This window comes from Melanerpes formicivorus, unplaced genomic scaffold (genome assembly GCF_026170545.1).
Source record: "Melanerpes formicivorus ecotype bairdi unplaced genomic scaffold, bMelFor1.0.p_v2 SCAF_68, whole genome shotgun sequence".
In the NCBI taxonomy this organism is placed as follows: Eukaryota; Metazoa; Chordata; class Aves; order Piciformes; family Picidae; genus Melanerpes; species Melanerpes formicivorus.
In genome coordinates, this window is record NW_027142420.1 from 1,359,512 (window position 1) to 1,372,250 (window position 12,739).

Below are 12,739 nucleotides of genomic sequence, written 5' to 3' on the forward strand. Positions count from 1 at the left end.
TGTCTAAGCACTAGGAACACCACCTGAAGGCTCCTCACCCTTTCAAAGAAAGGCTGGTCATGGCTATCAGGCTTGCAATGATCTCCTGCTTTGGAACTGGGATCACTCAACTAGAGAGCAAACCTGGGAACAGCATGCTGCTGAGCCTCCAGGAAGCACTGCAGCAGGTTTAAACTACTGGGTGCTAAAAATTAGGGAAATTGAAATGGAAGTGGTCCTCAAATGCAAGGAGGGGGGGGGGGGGGGGAAGAGGAATTAATAACAAACTTTCTCCTTTAATGAGGTACAAAAAGGAAACAAAATAAAGCATCATTTAATTTTCAACAGGAAGCTACAAAGGACCAGCTCACTGCCTACAGGAAACTACAGAACACCATTTCATTTCCTACAGGAAACTACAGAGGGTAATTTGATTGTCTGCAGGAAACTATGGAGGATGATTTGGTTTTCTACAGGAAACTATGAAGGATCATTTAATTCTCTCTAGGAAACTGCAGAGGATGATAATTTGATTTCCTACAGGAAACTACAGAGCATCATTAGGTTTTCCCCAGGCAGCTGCAGGAAACAAGCCCCAGGGGATGTATATCACTTTCAGGCATGCACTAAGCAGTAAGGCACGATGGAGGCCACTGGAGGTTTGATGCTGGGGGTGTGAGCTACTGCTGCCAGTGTCACCCTTTGAGTTCATGCAGCCACAAGGCATCCCTGCTGCTGCCAGCACACCACCAGCAGCCAAAGGCAAAGGCTCAGGCAGCGAAGCGATGCCAAGCAGAAAGACTTACAGAGCAAATCAATGCCAAACTGGTGCTGGGAGATGTGCTCAAAAATGGAGGTGAGGATGGGCAGCAGGGCCACGGTGGTGTAGTTGATGTTCTGGGAGGCTCCCTTGATCTGTGTGCGGGAGTGAGTGAATTTGCCGAGCTTCAGGTTCTCGGAGGTCTTCTCCAGGTCTTCAGCGGCGTTCTCAAAGAAGGAGCGCAGCCCGGCCTTGACCAGCTCCGAGCCTGACTTCATCACAGTCCTGCAAAACAGGGGCAAGCAGCACCTTGCCACTGATCCTCAGCTGGCCCAAGGGAAGAACAACCACCTTGTGCTTGCTGAGCCTGGGCTCTGTATGCAGCACTCACTGCCTGCAGCTCTGTCCCCAGCACCTGAGGCGCCAGCAGAGGATACTCAGCATTCCCTCTCTCCATTTCTCATGACAGCAGAATCATACAAACACACAATCCCAGACTGGCTCAGGCTGGAAGGGACCTCAGAGCTCAGCTGCCCCAACCTCCCCTCCATGCCCAGGGACACCTCTCAGCTAGACTCAGCTGAGACTGAAGCTAACCTGAGCTGTGTTTTAATCTACATGATATTTTAATGGTCATCAGTAAAGGCAGTTGTAACTATCCTCATACATTAATGCCTTCTGCACACTCCTAATGCCTCCTTTCCCACCATGCACTAAAATGCCTCACTATCTACAGAAGTCAATACTTGCAGCTCCAAAGTCTGTCATTTCTATTTCCCAGTGAAGTGCTCAAATACCCTTGGAGAGGTGGGAAAAGCTTTCAGTGTTTCAATGACAGGACTTGAACAGAAACATTTAACTGAAACCCTTCAGATGCCATCTACTGATGTGGAAGTCCATCTGTGAGTTAGTGCCACAGCTGATACCACCAATGAATGAAATAACCACAGGCAGTGCTCCTGACAAGCTCTGTGACACCCATGGAGTCTGGTACAAACAGTGCAACCTTACCTGGTATCAAGAGACTGAGCTAAGATGTGCAAGCAGTTCACCATTGTAGCAGAATCACTCCCTGGTTAGAAACAGATAACACGAGAGCACAGTAAGGATAACAGTGATGCAGCACAACCTCATGAGCCAGAAGTCAATGTGGAGGTGCACAAGACATGAGGGAAGACTCCCAGCTCAGAGCACAAGGGGAAATTAGGTCTGGTTCTTAGGAGGGGAAATTAGGTCTGGTTCTAGGACTAACTTTCAGTTTGTTAAATTCATTTCAACACAGGAGCTCCAAAGAAGACCTAGAGCCTAATGAGGGCTCTTTGTCACCCCTTGACCCTGCAACACTCTGACCTCTGCTCCTTGTAGCACCTACCTTTCTGTTATCATTTACTTACCAATGCCTTTGAGAAAGCAGAGCTATTTTTCTCTACATCCCCCTGGCATTCTGAGAAATTAAGCTGTTGGCTTTAACAGCTGGGTGACAGCAATCAGCCCAGTTAGTGCCAGATGACTTTCCAAAAGCAAAGGGCATTTTCCAACAGCAGCTGCTGTTGCTTCCTGCTCCAACACCTCACACATTCCATTTATGAACTCTTATCCTCAGAGCCATGTCTAATGCACTCACTGCTTGTACTGTAAGAGCCCTTGAGAGAACTTTGCCTCTGGTTGGTGAAAAGCTTCAGGTAAGAGAGAAGCAATGGTTAGACACAGCTAGAGCAATGGTCATACCTGAGTTTTAACTTACCAAAAAGGGAGATCCTATGTCTAACAAGAGCAGCTAGTTTGCAGAAGAGGCTGAAGTAGGAAAGAACAGAAAGAGCACAACAATGCAAGACAAAGATTAAAGACTGGTTAAGAACAGGAGGTCAGGTGTAATGGGAACATGAAAGAGAAAATGCCACAGAGCTCCTGGGGAGTGGACTTGGAACCATATGTGACCACAGCACTCACACAACTGCACTAAGCTGAGTAACTGTTTGAAGCCTCTGAATCCTCTCCTTTTCTAAGCTTCATTACTTCAGAGATGATGCAAAATCTGAAAGTTTATTGTGTTTAGATTGTTTGTTTTGTTTAGTTGCTTGCAATAACTGCATACTGAGGGAACTGCTTGAGAGCCCCAGAGCTGCTGCAGGCAGTGGAACATCTCCCTGGGAGCACAGGCTGAGGGAGTTGGGGCTTGGAGCTGGCAGCAGAGCAGCCTGAGGGCTGCCCTCAGTGCTGGGGATCAAGATGTGCAGGGCTGGAGCCAGGCTCTGCTCAGGGATGGCCAAGCACAGCACAAGGGGCACTGGGGGCAAGCTGGAGCAGAGGAGGTGCCAGGGGAACAGGAGGGAAACTTTGTCCCTGTGAGGGTGGCAGAGCCTGGAGCAGGCTGCCCAGAGAGGCTGTGGAGTCTCCTGCTCTGGAGCCTTTCCAACCCCACCTGGATGTGTTCTGTGTGCCCTGCCCTGGGTGCCCTGCTCTGGCAGGGGAGGTGGACTGGGTAATCTTCCAAGGTCCCTTCCAGCCCCTACCATTCTGGTTTTTTTATGACTTTTATTCATGAACAAGAAAATTCTGTAGGAACAAGAGAAACTGAATGCATTTGAGGTTTTCCCTTGGCCTTCTGCAGGGGATGAACACTGCAAATCTTCAGACTATTTAAAACCTTTTGGGGAGAAATCCTTTGCAAATAAAGAACTAAACAAACCTGTGTGTAGCCACTGCTGATGATAACATCCTGAAATACACACAGATGAGCAGAGCTTCTGGCAAGTGTGTCAGAAACTTGCCTAGGCAACCCATGTTTCAAATAACAGGATAAGGAAGGGAGAAGAGAAATCACCCAAACAGCTCAAGATTAAAGGGGCTACTTTAAATTCTAGAACCAAAGACTTCCAGAACCAAGGCTGACTTGCTTGTCATCGGTGTTGTACTTCACAAATGGAATGTGAACACAAAAACATGAAGCAAAGATATCAGGGACTGATAGGGGACCTTAGTCACAACCAACTGTCACAGCTATCTTCACAACAGTGAGACAATTCTGTACTTCCTGTAAGATGAAAATAATTCCTTGTCACTTGTCTCAGTGGAGGACAGACAGAGAGTCATAAGATGCTGCTGGGTTTGTAGCAGCAGATTTGCAGGTGAGACACATACCTGCCTTGGTGTGCCCCTGTGAAGGCATTTTGTACAACCCCAGTAAGCATCCTGCCAGCCTGAGGAAGCTGACCTGACTGTCTTTAGAGAGGTAGGAGGAGTGGTCAGGGAGGAAGCATCAACTTAAAATGAACTGAAATGACATCAGAGAATCAGAGAACAGCTCAGGTTGGAAGGGACCTCAGAGCTCATCTGCCCCAACCTCCTCACCATGGGCAGGGACCAGCTCTCAACTCAGCTGCTCAGGGCCTCATCCAGCCTGGCCTTCAGCACCCCCAGGCAGGAGGCAGCCACAACCTCCCTGAACACCTTGTGCCAGAGTCTCAGCAGCCTCCTGCTGAAGAACTTCTTCCTCAGCTCCAGTCTGACCCTGCTCTGCCTCAGCTTCAAACCATTCCCCCTTGGCCTGTCTCCAGACACCCTGAGGAAAAGTCCCTCTGCAGCCTTTCTGGAAGGCAGCTCAGACATTCCCCTGGAGCCTTCTCCTCTGCAGGCTGCACAGCCCCAGCTCCCTCAGCCTGTGCTCCCAGCAGAGCTGCTCCAGCCCTTGGGTCATCTTTGTGGCCTCCTCTGCACTCACTCCAGCAGCTCTGTGTCCTTCTGTTGGAACAAAATTAGAGAGAGACTAAACAAAAGCTCTATCCTCCTAACCTGAGCTGTCTTTCCCAACTACTGGACTATTATCTTTCTGCACTGACAGCTATGTTATGTAAAACATGCAAGGCAGAATCTTAGGGACTCAAAGCTCACTTAACAGAAGAGAACATAGGGTAAGGATTACTGAGAGAAACACAGAGAAGTGTTGGAAGAAACTGAAGAATGCAATCTGGGAAGTTCAGTGCTGGGCTTGACCTTAAGGAGCAACAAGCAAGCAGCCTTTGCTTTCACATTTTGTATCCACTGGAAAAAGCAGCCAGCTCTGCTGCAGCTGACTTCTAGTGAAGGAAAGAGAGGCATCTGAGAAACTGACAGCTCAAGTAAGAAATCACCCAAGAGAGCTTGGAAGAATCCAGTAGGAAATTTCCCAAAGGAAGCAGCTGGCAGCACACCTTGAAAGTGGAGAAAACTTGGCAATGCCAGTTAAACCCCCAAACAAGGAGTTGTTTCTAAGCAGGAACTGCAGAAAACCAAAAGCCCCATTTTTGCAAAGCTAGCACAGCATGAAGGGAAAAGCAGCTCTCTCTCTTTTAGCTGACTTATGCTGGAGTAACTTTGAGTCCAATGGCTGATTCCATCCAAACCTGAACCACTACAGACTAGATCTACAGACTGAGAAATCCCAGCAGTTCTGGTGAGGGTGCAGAAGTAATATCACACAGAGAGGAGAGAGTCCATAATTAGGCCTGAGGAAGCTGCTTCATGGTACTGTCAGGATTTGTGACCTCTGGAAAACCTGATGTGAAGCCATCTAAGTGACTCAACAGCTTCAGCCAGAAGCTGTCATCAATAACGAAGCACAAAGCCAATGGAAACTAAGGTTCACAGGATAACTGATTGGGTTTGCTACAATGCCCCCCAAGTGTGTCCCTTCATAGTGGAACAGAATGTGTTGTGTATGTCATTAGTAGACAGATGGTATTTATCCATTATCAGTCAAGGAATTGTACTCTCAGCCATTTGATACAGAACAAAGGATTCCCTTTCTGTTAGAGGAAAAGTGAGCTTCTGGACTGTCTTCTTCTCTAATCAAAGAACAGACCTTTAATTATCCCTGTAGGACCTTCCTGTGTATATCTCAGTTTTCCACTTACCTTGCTACCATTTCCTTCTCCTTATTTGATGCATAGCCACTGCTGCTGAGTGTTTTGGTTGGAGAGGACAGGAAGTAGAGGCAATGGTTTGTAAAGTACTGATCAACTAGTGGTAAAAGAACCTAAGACAGACAGACACAAAAGGTCAGTTTCACAGGGGGCACTGGGAAATGTAGCAACCATGCCCCAGATGGTTAAAGCTGACCCTTTACAAGTGGTATAACAGCTGTATTCCCGAATGCTGGACACAAAGCCCATCAAATTCAAACCTTAAGTCTTAAAGTTTGACTTAAAAGTCATGTAAATAACACAGAGAGCGACAGAAGTCTCTCTCTTTTGGCTCTAGCATTGCAGGATCACTCTGCTCACATTCAGCAGTGATAAATGGCACTGAATTAAGAGCGCTCTTCCTTTCCACTCTTCCACTCTAGTGCAGGTAGAAAGGGAGAGAGCTTTGAGGCTCTTCTTTGGTTGTGTTTAAAGATCATAAGTAGTCCTTATTTCCTTATCAGGGAGACAGAAGTGTAGGACATGCTGTGATACTATGATACATTCCTGTGCATCTTCAGGGAGAATCAGCCATTTCACATCACAAATAAGCTGCCTGTTCATTTCTGTGTTTCTTTCTCATGCAGAGATGTTGAAACCTTTTGAAAGAGCTGAACCCAGCAAAGGCACTGAACTGTTTTTGAAGGTACTTTGAAAGATTTGCTAACAACTTTTAACAGATTACTTACCAGGAGAGAAAGAAAGGCAAGCTGCATTTCTGTTACCTGAAAAGCAGGCTAACTGCACACATTGCCATGCCCTGCACTATGCACAGGCACAGAACCCGAAACAGCAAACCACTCACTTTGGCAAAGAATTTGATTTCCTGCTCATGTGGAGATTTTTCAGTTTTCCCACTGGTTGCAATGGCTTCTGCAAGGACACAAACAAGGCAGACCCAAGTAAGTTGTTGTCTGATAATAAAGAAGACAACCTCTCTGTGACAGAGCCTTGCAAACATGGCTTTGCCAAACCACAAACAAAAGAGCAGAAACAAGTTATCTAGTGGTAATAAATGCCCAGGGAGTCAATCAGAGTTTAAGTTTCTTAAATGCAATAATCCTAGGATGGCTCAGATTAGAAGAGACCTCAGAGCTCAGCTGCCCCAACCTCCCCTCCATGCCCAGGGACACCTCTCAGCTACACTCAGCTGCTCAAGGCCTCATCCAGCCTGGCCTGCAGCACCCCCAGGCATCCATTACCTCCCTGGGCAGCCTGTGCCAGAGCCTCACCAGGCTCCTACTAAAGAACTTCTTCCTCAGCTCCACTCTGACCCTGCCTCAGCTTCAAACCTTTCCCCCTTGGCCTGTCTCTGGATCCCCTGATGGAAAGTCCCTCTGCAGCCTTCCTGCAGGATCCCTTCAGCTCCTGGCAGGCAGCTCTGAGGTGCCCCTGGAGCCTTCTCCTCTGCAGGCTGAACATCCCCAGCTCCCTCAGGCTGTGCTCACAGCAGAGCTGCTCCAGCCCTTGGAGCATCTTTGTGGCCTCCTCTGGACTCTCTCCAGCAGCTCTGTGTCCTTCTCCTGCTGGGGACAGCAGCACTGGAGGCAGGATTGGAGGTGAGGTCTGAGCAGAGCAGAGCCCAGGGGCAGAATCCCCTCTCCTGCCCTGCTGCCCACACTGCTCTGGCTGCAGCCCAGGATATGACCACGGTGGTCACCTGGATTTAGACACCCATCCATGGATTTAAGTCCCAAGGGTCTATTTTTTCAGCTTACCCAAATGTGCAATGAACTCCTGAGCAGAATCAACGTATTTCAGGATCTTCTTCAGGAACTTGAAGGCAAACCTCTTTTCCATGGAGGAAGCATCCAATTCCATGTCATTCAGCCCCCTGGTTTAGAAAGCATTCAGATCAATGGCACTGAGGAGGACAGCAGTATAAATGATGGCAGTCCTGGGAAGCATCCCATACCTTCTTATGGTGATTTTCACAACAAGGAGAAAATGACCTCCCACAGCAGCTCTTAGTTATCAGCTGCACAGCAAGAACTGTTCCATTTCTTTCCTTCAGAGCTCTACAGCATTGCACAAACGAAGCCATGGGACATGGAGATCAAAAAGAGCCATGCATGGCCACTCAGTTTGCTGCTGGCAGAGTCGAGTGCCACATGTGTAGGAAGTCAGCTAGTACAGCTTTCCAGCAGCAGTGTAAGAGCTACACCTCATTTCATCAGCTAGAAACCACCACCTGGATAAAGGGCTGCAAAGGCTACAGAGGGGTTGCAGGGGTTAGAAGCAGGGAAGAAATGAGGAGCTGGCAGTTTGTGACATGGAGGCAAAGGCAGGGAAGAAGGAGGACACAGGAAAGTTGTTGGACTCCTTGTGGTAAGCTGGAGGTGATCATTTGTCCTGAAATGTCTTAGCACTGCTGTAGGAGTACATGAGGGAGAATGAAGGGAAGAGTAGATCAATAGCTGAGAAACCAGAAAATCAGGTGAATCCAGGGAAAAATGTAATCATGTGGGAGAAGGCTGATGGAGCAGAGCTGCAAACAGCAGAACTAGCTGGTACTGAAGTGTCTGTTCTTGGCCACCTCAGAACATGGCCAAGAGGAGAGGAATGGTCAGCATCTGGAGGAACAAAGCAGGGAAGCAGGGAATACATTCCAATCCCATCTCACACATCCATATAGAAGGACTCCAACCTTCCATCCTACAGATTCATTTGCAAGCATAACAATAAACAAATCTCTTTGAGGAGTCCTACTCTCCATGCTTCATACCCTCCTGCTAACTGATACACCACATGTGTCACCCAGGCATTCCATACCTGTCAAAGGCTCGGGCTGGCTGGCAGGCATCTCCTGCTGCCTCACTCTCACACAGGATAATGCAGCCAAACATTTCTGGATTTAAAGTGAGATCAATCCATATAGACTCTTTTTGCTTCTAGAGTAAGGGATTGCTGCTCTGAGATTACATCTCCCTTCCAAAACACTGGGAGACACTGGTAGTTCTGATAGGGGACAAAGGCAACACCACAAAGGTGGGGAGGCCACACCTGGAGTGTTGTGTCCAGTTTGGGGCACCTCAATCCAGGAGAGATGTGGAGGTGCTGGAGCCAGGGCAGAGCAGGGCAAGGAAGCTGGGAAGGGCCTGGGGAAGAAATCTGCTGGAGAGCAACTGAAGGAGCTGGGGATGGTTAGTGTGGAGAAGAGGAGGCTGAGGGAGACCTCACTGCTGTCTACAACTACCTGAAAGGAGGTTGTGGAGAGGCTGCTGCTGGTCTCTTCCCACAGGGAATCAGTGACAGAACAAGAGGCAATGGCCTCAAGCTGCAGCAGGGTAGATTTAGACTGGAAAGCAGGAAACATTTTTTCCCATCAAGAGTGGTCAGGGACTGGAATGTGCTGCCCAGGGAGGTGGCTGAGTCCCCAGGCCTGGCTGTGTTTCAGGGTGGCTTGGATGTGGTGCTTGGGGCTGTGGTTTAGGGGTGACCCTTGTGAGGTAGGGCTCTGTGTTGGACTTGGTGCTCCTGAGGCTCTTTTCCAACCTGTTTCTGTGATTCTGTGAAAACCTGCAGAGATTTGAAGCTGCTTTACAAAATGCCATCTTGTCTCTAACACACACTGAGCAAGGCCTAAGAGATTCAGCTGTGTGGCACAAACACCCCAAAGTGCTTCACAAAAAAAGAAGTTCTCAACAAAGAGAGAGGAGCTCAGCTCCAAACAGAAGCAGATGGTATATGCAAAGCAGACACACTGAGCCACCCATACATTTCCAATTATACAGAACTGCCATGCTGTAGTGATCAGCCCCAACTCTTGAAGAGTGACACTCTGGAAATGTGATAATTGCAATCAGTGCTTCAAAACATTTGATATATACTTGAAAAGATCTGCATATTCTCCTGAAGAAAACACAGCCCAGAGGATGATCTTGATTCACCCTCAGAGAATCACAGAATCTAGCTGCTTGGAAGAGACCTCCAAGCTCATCCAGTCCAACCCTCCACCCAGCACTGCAGGGTCACCACTGAACCCTGCTTGAACACCCCCAGGGATGGTGACCCCAGCACTGCCCTGGGCAGAGTATTCCAATGGCTGAGAACCCTTTCAGTGAAGAAATATCTTCTGAGATCCAGCTTCCACCACTCCCTGGTCAGCCTGTGCCAGGCTCTCACCACCCTCATGGGCAACAACTTCTTCCTCACAGCCAATCTGAATCTCCCCATTTGTAGTTTTGCTCCATCCCCCCCACTCCTATCACTCCCTGACAGCCTCACAAGTCCCTCCCCAGCTTTCTTGTAGCCCCCTTCAGATCCTGGAAGGCCACAAGAAGGTCTCATCAGAGCTTCTCCTCTCCAGCCTGCACAACCCCAACTCCTTCAGTCTGTCTCCACAGCAGAGCAGCTCCAGCCCTCTGCTCATCCTCCTGGCCCTTCTCTGGACACCTTCCAGCACCTCCAGATCCTTCTTGTACTAGGGGCTCCAGAGCTGGATGCAGTGCTCCAGGTGGGTCTGGAATCTGCTTTGTGGAGGATGTGTGTCTATTAAAAGAAGTGCAGCTTACCTGGATATGATGATGCCATTGACCTGCAGGAACCTGAACAGCTCCTGTGCCTTCTCCCGGTCCCGGGACTTCTCCTTGGCCGTCAGCGTGTCATAGGGCACCAGCAGAGGGTGACTGCCTCCACCTTTAGCAAGATGAAAGCACTGTTGAGTTTTGCTGCTCCACACAGAAAAAGGAACTGGTAAGTTCTGATTGTCTTACACTGCCCTCTTTCAGACTGCTTCTTCTCTCTCCTGTTTTGGTTTTGGTGGGGCTCACTGGGTTCTGGCTTACCTTTGCTTTCCAACTCCATCTTCTTCTTTTTGGCCCATATGTTGTGATAGTTTTCTGCCATTACCTCAACCATTCCCTACATTGCCATTAGGAAAAAAAAAAACACCACACCAAGATGCAGAATTAAAAGGTGACCATTACAAATTGTGTAATTCTACCTAGTTTTACAATCCTGAGTCAAGTCTACACTCTTGTGGTCAGCAAACACCACAGGGAGGATCACAGCTCACAGGAGGTTAGGGGCTGGAAGGGACCTCTGGAGATCATTGAGATCAAGCCCCCTGCCAGAGCAGGAACAGAGAATCCAGCACAGGTCACACAGAACACATCCAGATGGGGCTGGAAAGGCTCCAGAGAAGGAGACTCCACAACCTCTCTGGGCAGCCTGCTCCAGGGCTCTGCCACCCTCCCAGGGAAGAAGTGCCTCCTCACATTGAGGTGGAACCTCCTGTGCTGCAGTTTCCATCCACTGCCCCTTGTCCTGTCCCAGGGTGCAAGTGAGCAGAGCCTGTCCCTGTCCCCTGCCTCTTGACCCCTAACCCTCAGCTATTGATAGTCATTGATCAGATCCTTCTCAGTCCTCTCCTCTCCAGACTGAACAGCCCCAGGGCTCTCAGCCTCTCCTCCCCAGGCAGTGCTGCAGTCCCTTCGGCAGCCTTGGAGCCCTCCCTTGGACTCTCTCCAGCAGATCCCTGTCCCTCCTGAGCTGGGCAGCCCAGACTTGGATGCAATATTCCAGGTGAGGTCTCAGCAGGGCAGAGCAGAGGGGGAGGAGAACCTCCCTGGCTCTGCTGACCACACTCCTCTGGATGCCCCCCAGTGAGCTGTCATTCCTACTCTCAACTCTTAGAACTTGGCAGAAGCAGGGTGCACATCACATGCTGTTTACAGCCCCTTCCCTGCAGCTTCAGGATGACTTTTCCTAGGAACTCAGGAAGCAGCAGTGGGATAAACACTAGAAATGTCTCCTTTCAGTGTGAGCCATGCAGCTTTCTGCCAGCAGGCTCACAAGCACACCCACAGGACCTGACAAAATTAGAGTCATTCATAATAAAACCCCAAGTCTATTAATTCTTTTCAGCACAACACATGCAAACACAGACACAAACCTGGAGCTCCCTGGAAAGCACCACATTAGACAGATCCAGGGGTGCTGGGCTATATCCATTGCCCTGGGGGGGAGAAACAAAGAAAACCACAACAAAACCAAATGACTTAGATGAAAGTATTTCAGCTAAGGGTCAAATGTTCAGCAGCAACATCTCTGCTGCTGCTCTGACCAGAGGAAAACCATCCACATGTTAAAGCTTGCTGGTAGAGCTTGCATTCACCTCTTGGTTTGCAGTGTCCTGGAGACACACAGGATAATTGACAGGACATATCTGCTGAGGTGGAAATCAGAAGGCTGCTGCAGAGGCTTAGATCTGTTTGCAACAGATGGCTCCATCCAACTGCTAGAGCTATGCTGTTCAGCCCATGACAGACCAATCATGAGTCACACAAGAGGTGCCTTCAAAACATGACAGAACCAGTGTAGCAACAGCCTAAATGAACCAACCATGTGCTGGAGACAAGGCATCAGAACAAGGAAGTTAAAATAGGTCATCTTCTCATGGAGTTGGCTGACCAGGAAAAAGAGATTGTGATCCATTTATGTAGTCTTAATGTTTGGAGTGTGCCACAAAGCCATTAGGCACATGGCAAATATGAAAGGTCACATACAAAGCAGGGACTTCAGTCATGCACTGAAGTTAAATGTGCTGCACTCCTCCAAGATGCCTCTACCATGCAAGAGGAGACTTACACTGAATGTGAGAAACAGGCTCTGTGCCATGAGGGTGGTGGAACACTGGACTGATTGCCCAGGGAGGTAGTTGAGGCCCCATCCCTGGAGACATCCAAGGTCAGGCTGGACAGGGCTCTGAGCAACCTCATCTGGTGGAAGATGTCCCTGCTGACTGCAGTGGGGTCGGGCTGGATGACCTTTGGAGGTCTCTCCCAGCCCAAACCATTCTCTGGCAAGAAGGCCCAACAGCAAAACAGGGGCAACAGGCTGGAAGCAGAGATGCCAAAGCTCAGGGGGCTTCTGGTAAGGGAGTGAAGGTTGCTGAAGAGTATGAAATGCTGAAGCACTGTCTTGTATCAGAGTGCTCAGAGGCCATTTGTGATAAGCAGAATTGCTGCTGGGGAATGACCCCAACACAGCCCTAAGGTGTCTGACCACAACACTCACAGGAGCAGTGCAGGTGCGTAAGGAGGCAGCTCATGATGTG

The 12,739-nt window shown here is 49.0% G+C and overlaps 1 protein-coding gene across 6 annotated transcripts in view; it reads right to left on the bottom strand.

Moving 5' to 3' along the window:
- The window catches only part of RYR3 (ryanodine receptor 3), a 230,660-nt gene that overhangs the window by 58,276 nt on the left and 159,645 nt on the right, over positions 1–12,739 (bottom strand). For all 6 annotated transcript variants that reach the window (XM_068162895.1, XM_068162893.1, XM_068162894.1 and 3 more), the window contains exons 55-63: positions 11,576–11,638; positions 10,467–10,542; positions 10,194–10,317; positions 7,398–7,513; positions 6,485–6,552; positions 5,632–5,753; positions 2,484–2,533; positions 1,751–1,811; positions 786–1,024 (exon numbers count right to left, since the gene is read on the bottom strand). In XM_068162895.1, the coding sequence (XP_068018996.1) occupies positions 786–1,024; positions 1,751–1,811; positions 2,484–2,533; positions 5,632–5,753; positions 6,485–6,552; positions 7,398–7,513; positions 10,194–10,317; positions 10,467–10,542; positions 11,576–11,638 (919 nt within the window). The remainder of the gene's footprint in view (positions 1–785; positions 1,025–1,750; positions 1,812–2,483; positions 2,534–5,631; positions 5,754–6,484; positions 6,553–7,397; positions 7,514–10,193; positions 10,318–10,466; positions 10,543–11,575; positions 11,639–12,739) is intronic.